The sequence below is a fragment of the Anopheles maculipalpis genome, chromosome 2RL, assembly GCF_943734695.1.
Source record: "Anopheles maculipalpis chromosome 2RL, idAnoMacuDA_375_x, whole genome shotgun sequence".
NCBI lineage: Eukaryota > Metazoa > Arthropoda > Insecta > Diptera > Culicidae > Anopheles > Anopheles maculipalpis.
In genome coordinates this window covers 93,527,047-93,541,667 of record NC_064871.1, presented here as the reverse complement: position 1 = coordinate 93,541,667, position 14,621 = coordinate 93,527,047, and the positions used below count along the sequence as shown (strand labels likewise).

The 14,621-nt window shown below is 43.5% G+C and overlaps 3 protein-coding genes across 3 annotated transcripts in view; all 3 read left to right on the top strand.

The window, feature by feature from the left end:
• Nucleotides 1-14,621, top strand: part of LOC126568301 (microfibril-associated glycoprotein 4-like) — a 566,870-nt gene that overhangs the window by 203,765 nt on the left and 348,484 nt on the right. The gene's annotated exons all lie outside the window — the stretch shown is intronic.
• Nucleotides 1-14,621, top strand: part of LOC126568441 (late histone H1-like) — a 327,966-nt gene that overhangs the window by 240,794 nt on the left and 72,551 nt on the right. The gene's annotated exons all lie outside the window — the stretch shown is intronic.
• Nucleotides 1-14,621, top strand: part of LOC126568180 (protein amalgam-like) — a 55,432-nt gene that overhangs the window by 25,501 nt on the left and 15,310 nt on the right. The window contains exon 2 of the mRNA XM_050224619.1: nucleotides 13,872-14,027. Coding sequence (XP_050080576.1) covers nucleotides 13,872-14,027 — 156 coding nt within the window. The remainder of the gene's footprint in view (nucleotides 1-13,871; nucleotides 14,028-14,621) is intronic.

Below are 14,621 nucleotides of genomic sequence, written 5' to 3'. Positions count from 1 at the left end.
CTCGGTGAATGGGGCGACATTATAGCTAAAATTAGTAGGGAATTGTAACCAACGCCAGCGTGAATGTGTGCGATGTCATTCACTTGCGGACCACTTTTTGCTGCCAGTGGCACAGTTGACAAACTGGCTGCAACTTGCCTTCTTTCTTGCAACATAATATTTTGCAAAACATTGTACTTAAAGTAGTGTTGTGAGTAGCAGTTTCCTCGTTTACTCGAATTAAATGAATTACCTCCCAGCTTCAAGCAAAAAACATTGAGTGCAGTGTTTGGCCATATTTTGAGTTTAAAGTATTTAGAATTATTTATTTATTTACTTAAAGGACGCATCAAATTTCCACCGGAAGAACTGATGGTAGTTAAAGTTTTGTGGGAAATTTCAGTCAATTTGAAATCAGGAAGTTCATTTGGCAATCATTTGTCGAACAATTGCACTTAATTTCTAATGTTTTTGAAGTTCTTTTGACGTACGTTTGACTTCAAATACTGTCGATTTTGTTCCTTAGAGCTCTAAGTACTTTACTAAGTTTTGAAATCTCAATTTCAAGCTCTTGCAAGCCCAGTATTTAGACTATTATTAAGTGATTATACTGATTTGCACTGATGCCGTATCGTGCGCTAAGTTGACAGTATTAAATATTGGTTAGAAGCAATGACATCCATAATTACTTCATCACACAAACACAACGCATTTTAATAACCCGATACCCAACCTTTTCAATTATGAGAACGTATTATTTCACCTTTGATTACATCCACATCATTTGAGCTTATACACACCAACCAACGGGTTCCAAAAACCATTCGCACCTATTCATCAATCAATACGTCGTAATCCTAACTGGAAATGGGCTGCTAACTAGCATTCCCTTGGCGAACTGATTACTTGCCTGCCGGTCTGCCTGAGAATCACTAATTCAAAAGGTGGTATTTTCGGTGAAGCCACACCGGGTTCATCTTCGATTAGCTACACCGTGTATCTGATTCCTACTCCGTCTTACCACTTCGAACCATGATATCCCACAAACCCACAACATCGGTAGTGTCATGTCACACCATCGGCCTCGCACCATTCTCAATGATCCGTCCTCTACTCCAGCACTGTATCTATAACTAAATTAATTAACCCACCTACACCAGCTCACCCCATCGTAGCGGACATAAACGCATGGGAAAAGCATGGTCGAATGGGAAAAATTTACTCAACACGACGTGCACACATACGTGCAGGCATTATACGCCATGCACATGAACAAAAGCTCACCACCGTTACCTCTCTCTCTCTCTCTCTCTCTCTCTCTCTCTCTCTCTCTCTCTCTCTCTCTCTCTCTCTCTCTGTCTCTCGCATCTCCGTAGGTGGAAAGGAAAACCAAACAGAAAACCTAACCTCACCCAAAAAAAATCCCCCGAAACGAGCCTCTCCCGAACTTTGATCGATTATCTGCCAAAAGCTGCTGTTTCCCATTTTCTACCACATTTTCCGTTGTTTTTCCACCCCTGATACAGCTTATAGGGAAGCCTACAATACGTACTGAAATCTCGGCAAAAACGTGCAAAAAGCTTGAGCAAAGAGGGTGTCGGGACATGGGTAGTGAAGGTTGTCAAAGTAGGTCGAGGAAGAGATCCAGAGAAACCGACGCTCCCACCAAAAGCCCGTTACTCGACTCGCAAATGTATAGGACGGGCGGGCATAAAAAGTACATAAGCCGGCGGGATTTCCAATTTCCCATCGGTCATTTGAACTTCGGGTCCCGGGATTAGGGATTACAGAATCAGATCCTGCCAGGCCAAATGGTAGTGTGCCGGTATCAATGTTGCGTACTGCATTTTGCATCCGGAGAACTGAGGGGAAGCTCCAGCACCTTCCTCCACTGGCTGACCGCCAAAACCCCACCCGGACAAGAGATTATGCCGGAAGGGCCAGTTTTCCCTGCTGCTGCTAGCCGTACCGAGGCGAACATCAACATCATCGTTATCGAGAGTTCACTGTCGGTGTTGCAGTTTTCCATTCTCTTTCAGTTCATTGGAGCATTGTGTCAGTAGGGCTGCAAAACTTCCATTCTCCAACTGTTTTGCATCGGGGCCACCGGCTGACACCTGAATCAAACTTTTCTTTTCCCTCCCTCATCCGGAGATTGTCCTCCTGCGTTTCTGGGAAGCTCTTTGTTACGTGGCCCACACTTTCACAAACACCAAAAACCCGCAAGCCAGACACAGTTGTATCAACTCCATTGTATTTGCTACCTCACCATGCGTCTCCATCACCATCGTCATGATTCACCCGAAACAAACCTTCGAGCGATTCTCATTTTCCAACCATTTTCCATCCAACCAAACAGCAGCGACATTCGGTAACCGTTTGATATGGTGTTGTAAATTTTTAATTTACTCCCAGCGTCGACGCACCTACTCCCGTGCTACCTATTTTCTGCTCATTTATTCATATGTATACACGAGTGCCAAGTTTTCTGAAGCTGAAGCTTCGCCAGCGTGCGTTTCCTGAGGCGCGAAATGAATTTCGCTCCGAAATTAATGACCCGGAAGTGAGTAAATAAATTTATTAACTACACCCTTTTTTGGTGTGGGTGGGTTGGTGATTTTTGCATGGCTCAAAACAACGCACAGGTTGTGTTGGTTGTTTTGAAAAAAAAAGGGAAAAAAGTAAAGCACGAGAAGCACACCGCAACAGCACCGATCTGTCCGGATATGATGGAGCTGAAAGGTTTGCTACGGTTTAACCTTGGCCTATTATTATTATTATTTTTCACCGTTTTAATGTTCATGGTATGTACACGAGAGTGATATTTGTGTGTTTGTGAACCATCACTTAAATGGCTGGAAACGTATCATCATCAAAATTTATTGTGCCAGCATTATGTCTGCTGCATATGGTAGGAAGTATGATTGAAATTTATCTGCTGTGTGCTTAAAGAGTGTTTCTATCTTTCTCAACAACATCAACACACGCGACTGGGTGGAACTTTTCGAGTAAAAATTTAATTCTTTTAAAAGATGTTTTTGCTTTTCCGAAACCGTGGAGCATTACTTATTGCCTCACAAAACAGGCACCGAGCTTCAAATGGTATGCAATGGGCGAAGCATGAAAATTAGAACGATGATAAGAATTTATTTTATAACTGGTTTATAAATTCTGGGAACTATTCTGGGAACTATTGCTCACTACAGGGAAACAGTCCGGATGGAATTCGAACCTGCCATTCCTGTCGTGTGGAGATCGGCCTCGTTGCGGCTTCATCACCAGGTTTAAGTCCATCTGATTTGGTTATTCTGAGTATCCTTCCTCATCCGACTCAATTAAAGTTTCTCGTTTTTTCCCGGCATGAAATACAAATTGTTATTTATCAAACCAGTTTTAAGAACTCTCGTTTGCTTTATCTAAATTTAAAAACGTTTCTACTTCACAACGCCCTTAAAGAAGATAAGAGACAAATGTCCTAGTCATTTCAGTATCGATTATTCGGTCTGCTGTACCAAATATCTGAAACCATTTTCCACGGGAGCAAGACTTTTCGCGAATTCAATGACTGGTGCAAGAAAATCTAATTTCATTCACCAACGTCGAATCCACAACCTTTGCCCATTTTCCGAATGCTCCCAGAAGCAGAGTTTTTCTTCTGGTACAGCTTTCCCCCAGCGTTCCCCCTATCAAAAAACAAATATTGACTCCGGAATGTTCATCCGTCTTCCGGGGTTGTCGAGTTTGGTGGGTCGTCTAGCTCTAGGTTCGCGAAAGCAATCGCTCCCGTTAGCCGATAATTGCTCCCGGCGAATTGATGCCAACGTCAGTCGCCATGACGCTAGATCGGGTGACATTGTGCCCTGCTTTTGACCCAGCCGGAAAATGGAACGGAACCGGTCGGTTGTGCTAATGTTGTTTGTTCAAAGTCACCCCGGTGTCTGAGACAAACACTCACCGCACGTCGGTACCACTCGGTAGCAGTCAGACGCTCTCCCGATCCTGTGTTTCCTTTGCTATGTCTCCTTTACTAACAAGCAAACAAATCAAACACCATCAATTTCTGACACGGTTTCTAGCAAAACGGACCTAACTAACCTGCGCGTGAACCGCGCTCCAAAGCGCCAACCTCGTCTTACGGAATGTTGAGCCTTTAGGCGAAATCCTTACGTGCAAGCTACTTGTCTGTTTGCTACCTGGGAACTTTCGATGAGCGAATGGTAGAAGATAACGGATAAAAAATGTCATTCTTGTGCGTGCACATACACACACACACTCACCTCCATCTTACTTAGCACACTCGGCAGGGAATTGTGGCGCCCGGCTCTCGGCATCTCATTTATTTCGAACATGATTTATGAAAAAAAAAGGTCTGGGAGCCAATATAATGGAGCTCCCGCAGGGACGTTAGTGCGCCTATCTCGTCGTCGGGCGTCAGGTTTTCTACCAGCGCGATTCAGCGCTTCGAATCAACTGCCGGTTAAATCATGATAATGGGCCCCGTCAACCTCAAGCAAACTGGCAAAGGCGAAAAACGCACTTCACGTAGATGAGGCCGCACCGCACTGCTCACGACGCTGCCAAGGGAAAACGTAGCGTAAAAGCAAGAAAAAGCGTTTTCCTTTTTAAGAAGCGAGAAACCAAAACAATCTATCATTATTTGCCCACCGTGTCTTCATGCTGCTTGATTTACGTTGGGGCCTTGGCTGAAACCGAATGCTCGCGGAAAACTTTAGCTCGGGTTATCAGTGTGGAACCATTTCAATGTGGCCTGAGAAAGAAGTTTTGCTGCGACTAATAATCCAATGGTTCTTTCGCTATCATTAATCCTCCAACACTAACGAACGCTTTCGTTTTCTCTAGCGCTACGTATCAGCCTGAGCCTAGGAAATAGATATTTTAATTAAAAATCGCACAAGCTCTGCTTGTGAAACAATTATTACACGCTCAACATTATCTTGGGCCTTTATTTTTCACTAATAAATTGACTTCTTCAACGCTCATCATCAACCTAAATGAAGGAGCAGCGTTCCACTTCAGATCATTAATTTTCGCGTGTCATAAATGGGACAAGGTGAACGAGAATACAATCCCTCCGCGGAGGACGCATTCTTATATCCAAAAATGTTGGGAACGAAACGAAAGACTGGCCGAGCTTAAGCTGGCATTGCACAGTGATTCAAAAGGTGGACCTTTTCTTTGCAGAACTTGATTTAAAAAAAAGGGAGTAAGTCTATTTGAAGAAGAAAAACCTTATGGGAAGAACCCAAAATTTTGAAACAAAAGTGGATTGCAGAAACAATGGACAAAATGTTTTTGTAATGAACAGTTTCAATTAAACATCTGAAATAGATTTCGAAACTGCTTTTTTATCGGTCCACCCAATAAGGCTAAGTTGGCCCACTGTGTCACCAAAGCAGTATGATGACGTGATGTCTTGTAGCCTGCAGCTCCCGTTGTAGGCTTTCGTCATCGTTAACGTCACCTGATGAAAGTTCGCTGACGAACAGTGGTGAAGAGCAAAATCTATAAACTCCCGGAATCATTCCACCACACCAACTGAAGATGGATGTTCTTCTAAGGTGGATGGAAGCCATTTTCTCTCACACTTGTCTAAAACTTGCGCGCGTTATGGTGACGAAAAGAAAAGAAAAACGGAACAACATTTCTATTTTCACTTAGCAAGATTGACAATCTATTGCGTACGTGCGTGGGTCGTTAATACGCTTACATAGAGGATAACAAACTTATTATTTGTGTTTTGCGTAGGTAATTCATTTAAGTAAGTGAAGCTACGAATTTGCAGACGTAGACTAGCAGCAATTTTAAACCTTCAAAACAAAATACCTTCCTGTAACACCTAACCGTGCTTTGCCTTTCACGTGACACTTGCTGCATATTTAAAAAATCAAAATCAATTTAAATTAGTCCAGCCTTGTCACTTCGCTGAATGGGGGCTATTTTTATGCCTTCCAACACCAGCCAAAAACAAACCTGATTCAAACCGAACCCCAGCAAACTTTGTCGGCCTCGGCAACCCAAAGTACCCAAGAAGCTCTAATTGAATGTTCGCGTGTGCCGTAACAATCAGGCTGTCAATTTTGATCTCACTCGGGTCATTTCACACGCTACGTCTTGCAAACGATTGAACGGAATATCGGTTCCAGCGAAGGCCCACCACGCTCTCTTCGGCAAAAGCATTTTAATTGAAGATAAATGTTTGCTTCGGTGCAAATTTATTTACAGTCTACCCTTTGGCGTATGAGTGATTGGGTTCGGTCTCGTACTAAACCTGCCTACTCTGACACAAACTGCCTCACGAACGAAACAGGGTACAGGTGCTGTCTGCCTGTCAGGATAAAATCAGCTTTAGCCGTAGCATGCTTTGCTCATTGCAGCAATTTAGGCGCTTTGCAGCGACAAATCCTGTCCGTTCCTTCCGTGTGTATACAAACGACCGTTTTACGACTAATTGTCAGTTTTTCCCAACTGTGACCCGGCGTGCGTGTAAATGCTTGTACCAACGGTGGACAAACCCAACAAAAGGCTAATAAAAAAGCATCCTTTTCATTTAAATCTTGGATCGTGTAATCGCGTCGCAACGCAGCTGCGGTTGAGCCTTGTGCATGTACAGCTCGTCAGCATGGTGACGCCGCGTGTACGATTGAAATACATCCTCGGTTGGTGAAAATTCCTTAGCTTTTTTATCGCACCAGCAGCCTTTCTAAAACCTACACTAAGTCGCTAAGCTTGTAAAAATCCGTCTACAACACCATCGCCCTTCGCTATGCCGACGGCAAATTGTTTGCCTTGCGAGAGAATCGGGTTGCGTAAGCCGTTGCCTAAAACACCGTGTACGACGCAATGGCATCCGTACGCAACAGCCTCCAACGTGTAACACAAACCCGACGGTGAAACGCCTCCATCAGCGTCGCCTTCCTCATCATCAGCATCGTACTCATCGTCGTGACGTGTTGGTAAAATTTGAAGAATTTCCCAGCAGCAAGAAATGAGAATCACGTGTTGTGCAAATATTTACAAAATAAAAGGATTACATTTCACGCCAAGCAAACGAAAGGCCTGTTCCGGACCACTGCTACTGCCCCTGCTCGGCTGGCTCACGTTTCCCGTTCTTTTGCTCGTGTAAAGAGCTGGGGCCAGTTTTTCCCACCGAACGCAGTGCAGCGTAACGAATACAAGCGCCAGGCACATCGAATTACTAAAATACTCTCGCCTTCATCTATCCGTACCTTTCCATTCCTCCTGTGGAAGGTATCTTCAAGAGACCATCCACCACCACAGTGTGCAATTCGCTGGTAGAAAATATCTCACGCCTCTCTCGCTCTGGGTCATCTTCCCAGAAACGGCCCCCGGAGGCAACATCGAAATGATGGAACGAAGGAAGTTTAACGTCTCGTCAGTCAACGCTAGAAGCCCCTGCACAGCCGTGTATTGGTTGGTCCATTGTGCCGGGGAATTCAATCTAAGCGCTACCACGAACCAACGGCAGCGAACTGCTTCGACGGATGGAATAATATTTCCCACCTCACATACTCACTGCCACTGGAATGGCTGGAGATGTATTTTGGGCTCCGGCATGCACTAGCCTGTTCCAGTACTTTACGAGAAATAATCGGTCCATCGAACTATATGGCTCACTACAGCTCTCAGCTCTGCACTCTATCTGGCAGCGATAGGGAATGGTGGTGGTTTCGTATCAAATTGCTACTGTTTTGCGATTATTAACATTTACCATTTGCTTGCCGGGGGGCACTAATGGAAACTCCTCGCCATCGGTGTATTATCGATTGCCCCAGCGAGTTCCAGTTGCTTTTCACGTCTGTACAATAGACAACGGATGGTATGTCTAATGTAGATTGAACAGCATATGGCCAGCATGTATCGTTGGAGGGTTAATGATCTAGTTGAGAATAATTGCAACATGGGGATTAATAGTAGAGTATTGAAAACTTCGCTAACAAGGAAGTTTGATAGCTTACTTGCATTGAAAGTGTTGTTATTGATGGAACAGACTAGACTTCCACATAGACTAACAACGTCGTTCCACGATCTTCCATCGTGCACCCCAATCGCTTGATAACGGTGAAGGCGTCAAGAGGAAAGTTTTTACTAATTTGACAGATAAAGGTGACCAAAAGGCCCTGAACAAATGTCCCAAAAAACAATCTTATATCAGCAACAAGTTGCAATTGTCATACGTGCCAATTCACGTCAAGGGACTTGAGGCTCTTGATGTAAGACGTCGACGATTAGGCCTTTATTTGATATAAAACTTAAATAAGGAAACTTATAGAAGTTTTTCCTCGACTCATCCCTCACTTGCGTCATGTTTACAGTAATCAATTGTGCCGTATGCCAACGTGATTGTTTCCCGCATGCATTCAAGCAAAATCGAGCATTTCATCGGCGAAAAACGATCCCTATTATACGGAACATAAATCCTACCCGTTCACCGGAACTGCTCCACCGAGGGTGTCAAACCATCACACCTACCTAGCTACCAGCACCACTTCCACCTCAAAAAAAAAACGCATGTAAACGCACGCCCGGGATAACTCAGCCGGAAAATGCGCTCGACCCAGTTTTCATGAAGTGGCAATAAATTTGAAGAAACATTTTCCCACCGGGAACTGGGACTGTTTGTTTTTCATAAGCCCGCGTGTACCGCTCGCCAGTATGGGCAAGTGTGCATGCGTGCGTGCGTGCGTGCATAATAAAAATTTATTCATTATTGAATATAAATATTAATTTCAATATTTAATTAACCCACATCTCCGAGTTCCCGCGACAGAACCGCGCTGGCCCGGTACAACCAGCGTCACAAACAAAGCAACTGTCGTGCAGCTTGTGCCAATAGAACCAAAAATTATAACAAAACCCTCCAAACTCATACACACACACATTCATTGCACGCTTTTGTACTCGACCCGGGAAATGGTTAATCAATTCAATCGTATGTCGTTGTTTGCTGCATTGAAAGAACGTACTTTAACGCACACACACGCAAAAGCATATGCTTTCCACCATAACTGTACACATCACCGGGTGCATACGTTATGCGCGATACGGCAAAAGGTGCTTCGGAAAAACGGAAATCGAAAAACTCCGCTCCACCGTTTCGATGGAGCTGGGATGTGTTTTTTTTTTTTATTGCCTCGATTAAACGGGCGTACTTTAAGGTGCTGGCGGGAGGAAGAGAGAGGGATAAAGAGATGGGGAGAAAGAAAAAAAGACATTTTGCCGGAATGCCCACTTCTGAACGGAACACACACCAGAAGGTGGAAACAGTTGTACCGATTGTCACGCTTTCCCAATCGAAGCCGAAGTTATAACCAGCCGAAATTAACATTTAAATAATTTAACAGGAAAAGACAAACCAACACAATCAAGCACTCAATTTTCATTCCGTGCTCCATTGGCTGTCTGTTTGCTCTTGTATGTTTGACTGCGAACGAACAGGGTGGTGTGTAGAGAAGGAAAAAAAAGGAAAAGAAAATTGGATGGAAAACCTTCCTTCCTTTCGATTCGGAAGGAAGCCACCTAACCTTCGCGTGATTATGGTTGAGTTGACGGCATGTAGCGCCGTCGAACGTATCGGGAATGAAGTCGCGAGTGTGATAATGGAAATATTTATAGCACAACACGCGTTGGGAAGTGAAAAAAAGCCCCCTTCAAACCTACTCAAGCCCCGAACGAACCGGAGTAAAATATTATGTTGTTCAAATTGATAGCACCGAGCTTAATGCATGCGGAAAGGTTTTTCAATTTATTTCACACCCAGCAACATGGAGAAACGCCCGGAACAGGGAGGTGAGCAGGCAGGTAAACAAAGTCGTCCAGTTCTCCATCACGAGTGCAGCACAATTTAACGCCTGAAGAACCACTGCAAACCACTGCACGAGCTCCAACTTGTTCGGGTTTGGAATATTCCTCCTGGTTTTATTTTTTCGCCCAGGTGTCACGGACCTCTTTTTGTGCAACGTTTGCATTCGACATTTGCCAGGATGCACACATGCGGCCTTAGTCTGTTTGCGCTCGGTTTTCGGGGAACCGCTTTGAAGCCGCTCGGAACTGTAGCACACCGGGGTTGGTTAGAATTTAGAATCAGCCAAATTAAACCATCCAGCTGCGAAATTCAGTTTCATCCCGTTTCTCGACTGCTCGTCCCGGGCTTTCTGGTGGATAATTCTTTTCTCTTTGCGAACTCTCAACGACAAAATGAAAAATGTTGTTTGCTTTCTTTTGTGTTCCCGATGCAGCAGCTCATCATGCTGGCATTTTCTGTTTTTGCTGTTAGCACTACTTGATTACAGTTTAGCCTTGTCCATATATGCTATTAAATCAAACACTAAAGGCTGTCTAGACTAGTAGCGTGAACACCGAACAAGAAAATGATACTGTTGGGGTTGTTGTTCTCATCTAGCAGAGCACAGGCACTGGACTGTCTTTACTTTCCTGCTGACCTGGTTTTTTCCTGCCTGAGATATCAATATCCGGCCAGCTACTATCACTTTGATAAAGAGTAACGAGCTTTCTCTGTAGAGTTTTTGCACATTCGTTGAGTTTTGAGAATATTTATTCGACCGCTTGATAATTACTTGCATGATAGCAGTTCAAATTCACTCAAACTAAGAGACTCAAACAGCTACCAACCAATTCATCTTTATGAAAAATGGAATCACATTTTCTGTTCGTTAAACGTTTTAGTGTAAATTGAACGCAAATTATTGTTAATTTCAATGAAGTACTGGGCGTCTCCATGCTTACATCTTATTCACACAAAAATGAGATATACAGGTAAGGGTATGAAACATGAATGATAAGGCAATACAACTTCTTAACAACATTTTTACAATTTTAAGCGAAAAAGATTTCTAATTTTTTATGAACTTTCTTGCTTTTATACTAATAATTTGAATTAAAGATTTTACTTTAAAAAATAAAAAAAATATGAAGAAGCCATCAAGTAATTGTTGCTCGATTTATCTCCCACCTCAAAAGAGAACAGTTGAAAAATGCATTCATCAATTGAAATGCTTTGATCGCTTTTAAAAGAACCAATTTCATTCCCTATATTAATCTCTTCAATTATACTTCAACTCCCTTTTTTTCTTGCTAAAGACATCCTTCCAAAAACACATAAGGAAATTCACATCACAGCATTCAAACCTTTTCCAATCGAGTCGTGAAAGAGAAAACTCCATCACCTCCACCCGGAGAAGCAAACGAACATCAAAACCCTGATTGCAACGACTGAACACAGAAATTGCCATTTTGTATTATTAAGTGTCTCATCTTTGCTGCCCATTTGATGATTCACTGCTTCACTTGTGCAACCCCACCCGAGCCGATCGAACCCACTTGCTGCTCGTACAAAAAAGAAAGACCTTTCCTTTCCGGTACGATAAGTGAACGCCACCAACACCACCCGGACGGTGGCAAATTGTCGATATGGAATTGAATCAAATTTTTGTGACACTTTTCTTTGCTTTGAGGTTTGTTTTTTTTTCTGTAGATCAGAGTGAAAGCTGAAACTGGGAGAGAGTGAGACTATTTCAACCGGAAACTGGTCCTCGTTGGCACTTCTGCCATGGAGCCAACAAAAAAAGGGCACGTAAAGGCGGGAATAAGAATTAACTCTCCGCCCGACAAAGTATGGCCATCAAACCGTGTGATGGAAAAAATAAAATGGAATGAAACATTTTAAAATGGCATTCAACCGTTCCTTCAACCCCATTCCGTATCCACTAAAAACGCTTACAAATAATGCAACCCATTTTTGTACGAACGAATCGCTTTTGTGAGACGACACGCAAACACACGCCATCATCATGGAAAACCGGTCTGTTGCAAAAGTGGGCCATAAAGGGTACAAAGCGATCTATGAAAGAAAATAGAGAGAAAGAGAGAGATAGAGAAAGCGAAAAGTAGAAACTAGAAAATTGAATTCGATGTCAAATAGTAGTTTTGTACGTCGCAGTCCTTTGCTTTACTCCGTTTGGCACCATCGGAAAGCAACGCGCCGAACGGAGCGCTCTTGAATGCCATCCCAAAAAATGGATGGTGGGAGGGGTTGAAACAAGCGCTCCACGGGTTAGGGAGGAGGGAGGGATACATTGGACCGGATCGGACTTCACTTTTATATTTGCCGTGCGACCAAACTAGTGCCAATTAACTTCACCCTACGTGGTTTTCGGTGACTTGCGGACAGTGTCGCAAAACTCGTGCATCGCCATCGAGCGCTGGGAGAGTTCGGTGGAGTTAGAGAACACACATACACACACACACAAGTACAGCAGTGTCTCCGAGTATGTCGATTTTAACGAGCATCGACTCCCAACTTGGTAAAACTCGGTGCTGTAGAGCATCTAAAGCTCTTGCTCTTGCACTGTTCGTGCCAAACAAAGAGGTGCAGAAACGGGCTACAAATTTTCGGCTACATGACATTCGTAGCTGAAAATAGATTATCACGAATTTACTGATACGACGGGTTTTCGGTCTGCTGCCCGCTGGGCTGGTTGCGGCATAAATAAAAGGAGCTTGTAGTTCCGTTCCGTGTAGGTTGGTAAGTGTAAGCTTTTCCCCCATAGCTCATCCATTACCCAATACAACTGAGACGACTAAGTGCTTCCGACATATTTAATGACTGCTTGTAACGGGGGGGGGGGGGGGACCGGAACAATGTTCCGCTGGTAAACTTACTTAAGACCAGGATTTGAATTATGTCAATCATAATTTCGCTATTCAGCGTTCGCTAGAGTCCATGTCAAATGCTTTCACAAAATCCGTGTATGTTTTGCCTAAAAATAAATCAGTGACAAACAGATGTACATTACTAAACGATATCGCCTAAGATTTAAACTTCGACTAGAAACGTCTTTCCATAAAATAATAATCATTTTTGGGAAACAAAGTTCAGCCAAATAGCGTCAGTCGGATGTATTTGCTTATTTAATTCGATCGTAATCGAAATCTCATGCGATCACTTCGAATCGCATTATCATTACGGGAGAATGACCCGTGCGGAGTTTGAAGCCGGGTCCTGCAAAGTGAATAGAGGCGCCTTTATCGTCTTTAGTTCGGAACAAACCTATGCAACCTCTATTTTCTTTTAAAGCTGAATAACCAACCTTCTTCCAGAGTGTCTTGAAACGACACGATGAAAGTTATTGCAGATTCTATTTCAGTTTGTTTCGAAAAGAATAAAATTCAATTCATTGCATTTCGGAATATTAAGGTTCTACTTCACTATTGATCATTCTCACTCCACCAGTGCAATGAGAAACCTCATTTCTTGGGATCGATTACGCTCCCAACTACCAGTAACCTACCTTGAAAAGGGATTTAAAACTGTCAATTTTCGAAAACCATCATCAGCCACTGGCTGGTGCATGTTACCTTAATCCTGTTTCAGAAATAAAATCACGTCCCGATTCCGGTAGCCCATCGCATCGCAAAACCTGTCACTACTTGACTTATCATTCCGAGCAAGCGAACGATACGGACAGCCGATGCCTGTCGAAGGTATATCATGGCACACCTTGGCACACCGTACAAAACGATGGTGTTTTTTTATTTCTTTTGCCGTTCATTCATCCTACTCGCTATCGGAATTCCGTTTCGCTTCGTACACGAAAAACGTGACGCATTCAATTTTAATTAGAACATCACTGCTGCTACTACTCGACCGGCATGCTCGGAAAAAGCTCACCCCGGATCCAGGTGGAAATCCGGTGGAAAACTTTTTGCCGTGTGATCGATTATAGGCACTGATGCAATTTTTGCCCAATTTCGTGTACCCATCCGTCCATACACAACCCGAATAACTGGCATCTTCTACTACTTCTTTCTCTTCACGCTTCATTTCACTGCAGGCACTTCATTCGGAAACAGTCTGTCCGATCCGCTGCTCGATCCGGACTTCATCGACAGCCCGCCGATGGTGCAGCCCAAGTTCACGTCCCGGTCGCAATCGGTACGGGCCGTCATCGGCGATACGATTACGCTTCCCTGCGAGGTGGAAAATCTAGGTGAGTTTTCATCCTTCTTTCTATGTTTTCATCATGAACAGTTCTAGTGAAAAGAAAGAACAAATACTACGTACAAACAGCTAAACTTCTACGGAGGGTCCGCAACATGTTCTCGTCCCATGCTTGTTTGACAGATAGGATGAAAAGCAGCCCAAGGGGCATCGCCTCTCGACGGAATACGGGTTTGCTGCTGGGTTTCGGAACTTTCTTTGCCTTGACTGCAATACAGAATGCAAAGGCACATTCAAATAAATCGTACCACAAGAGACAGTGAGAGAGCGAATGTACAAAAGGGTATCATGTAGAAATTGGTTACCTGGTTTTCATCTTGTTGAGCTCTTTTCGGGTGATTTTTTTTTTTTTTTGTATGTGTCCCAGTTTTGTTTCACTTTAAGCAACCCGAACATGTTTCATGCTAGAGCTACTGATGTTAGGAATGAACAAGTGGAGAAAATCATTTTCCCAAAACGAAGTCCTTGAATTTTGCTGGTAGCGAGAAAAAATAGACTTTTCTCGGCATGTGGCTTCGAGCGTTTTGCTAGCAGAAAGTTTCATCCGCCTCGCACGAGAAGACACATTCCCTCAGTCGCGGGG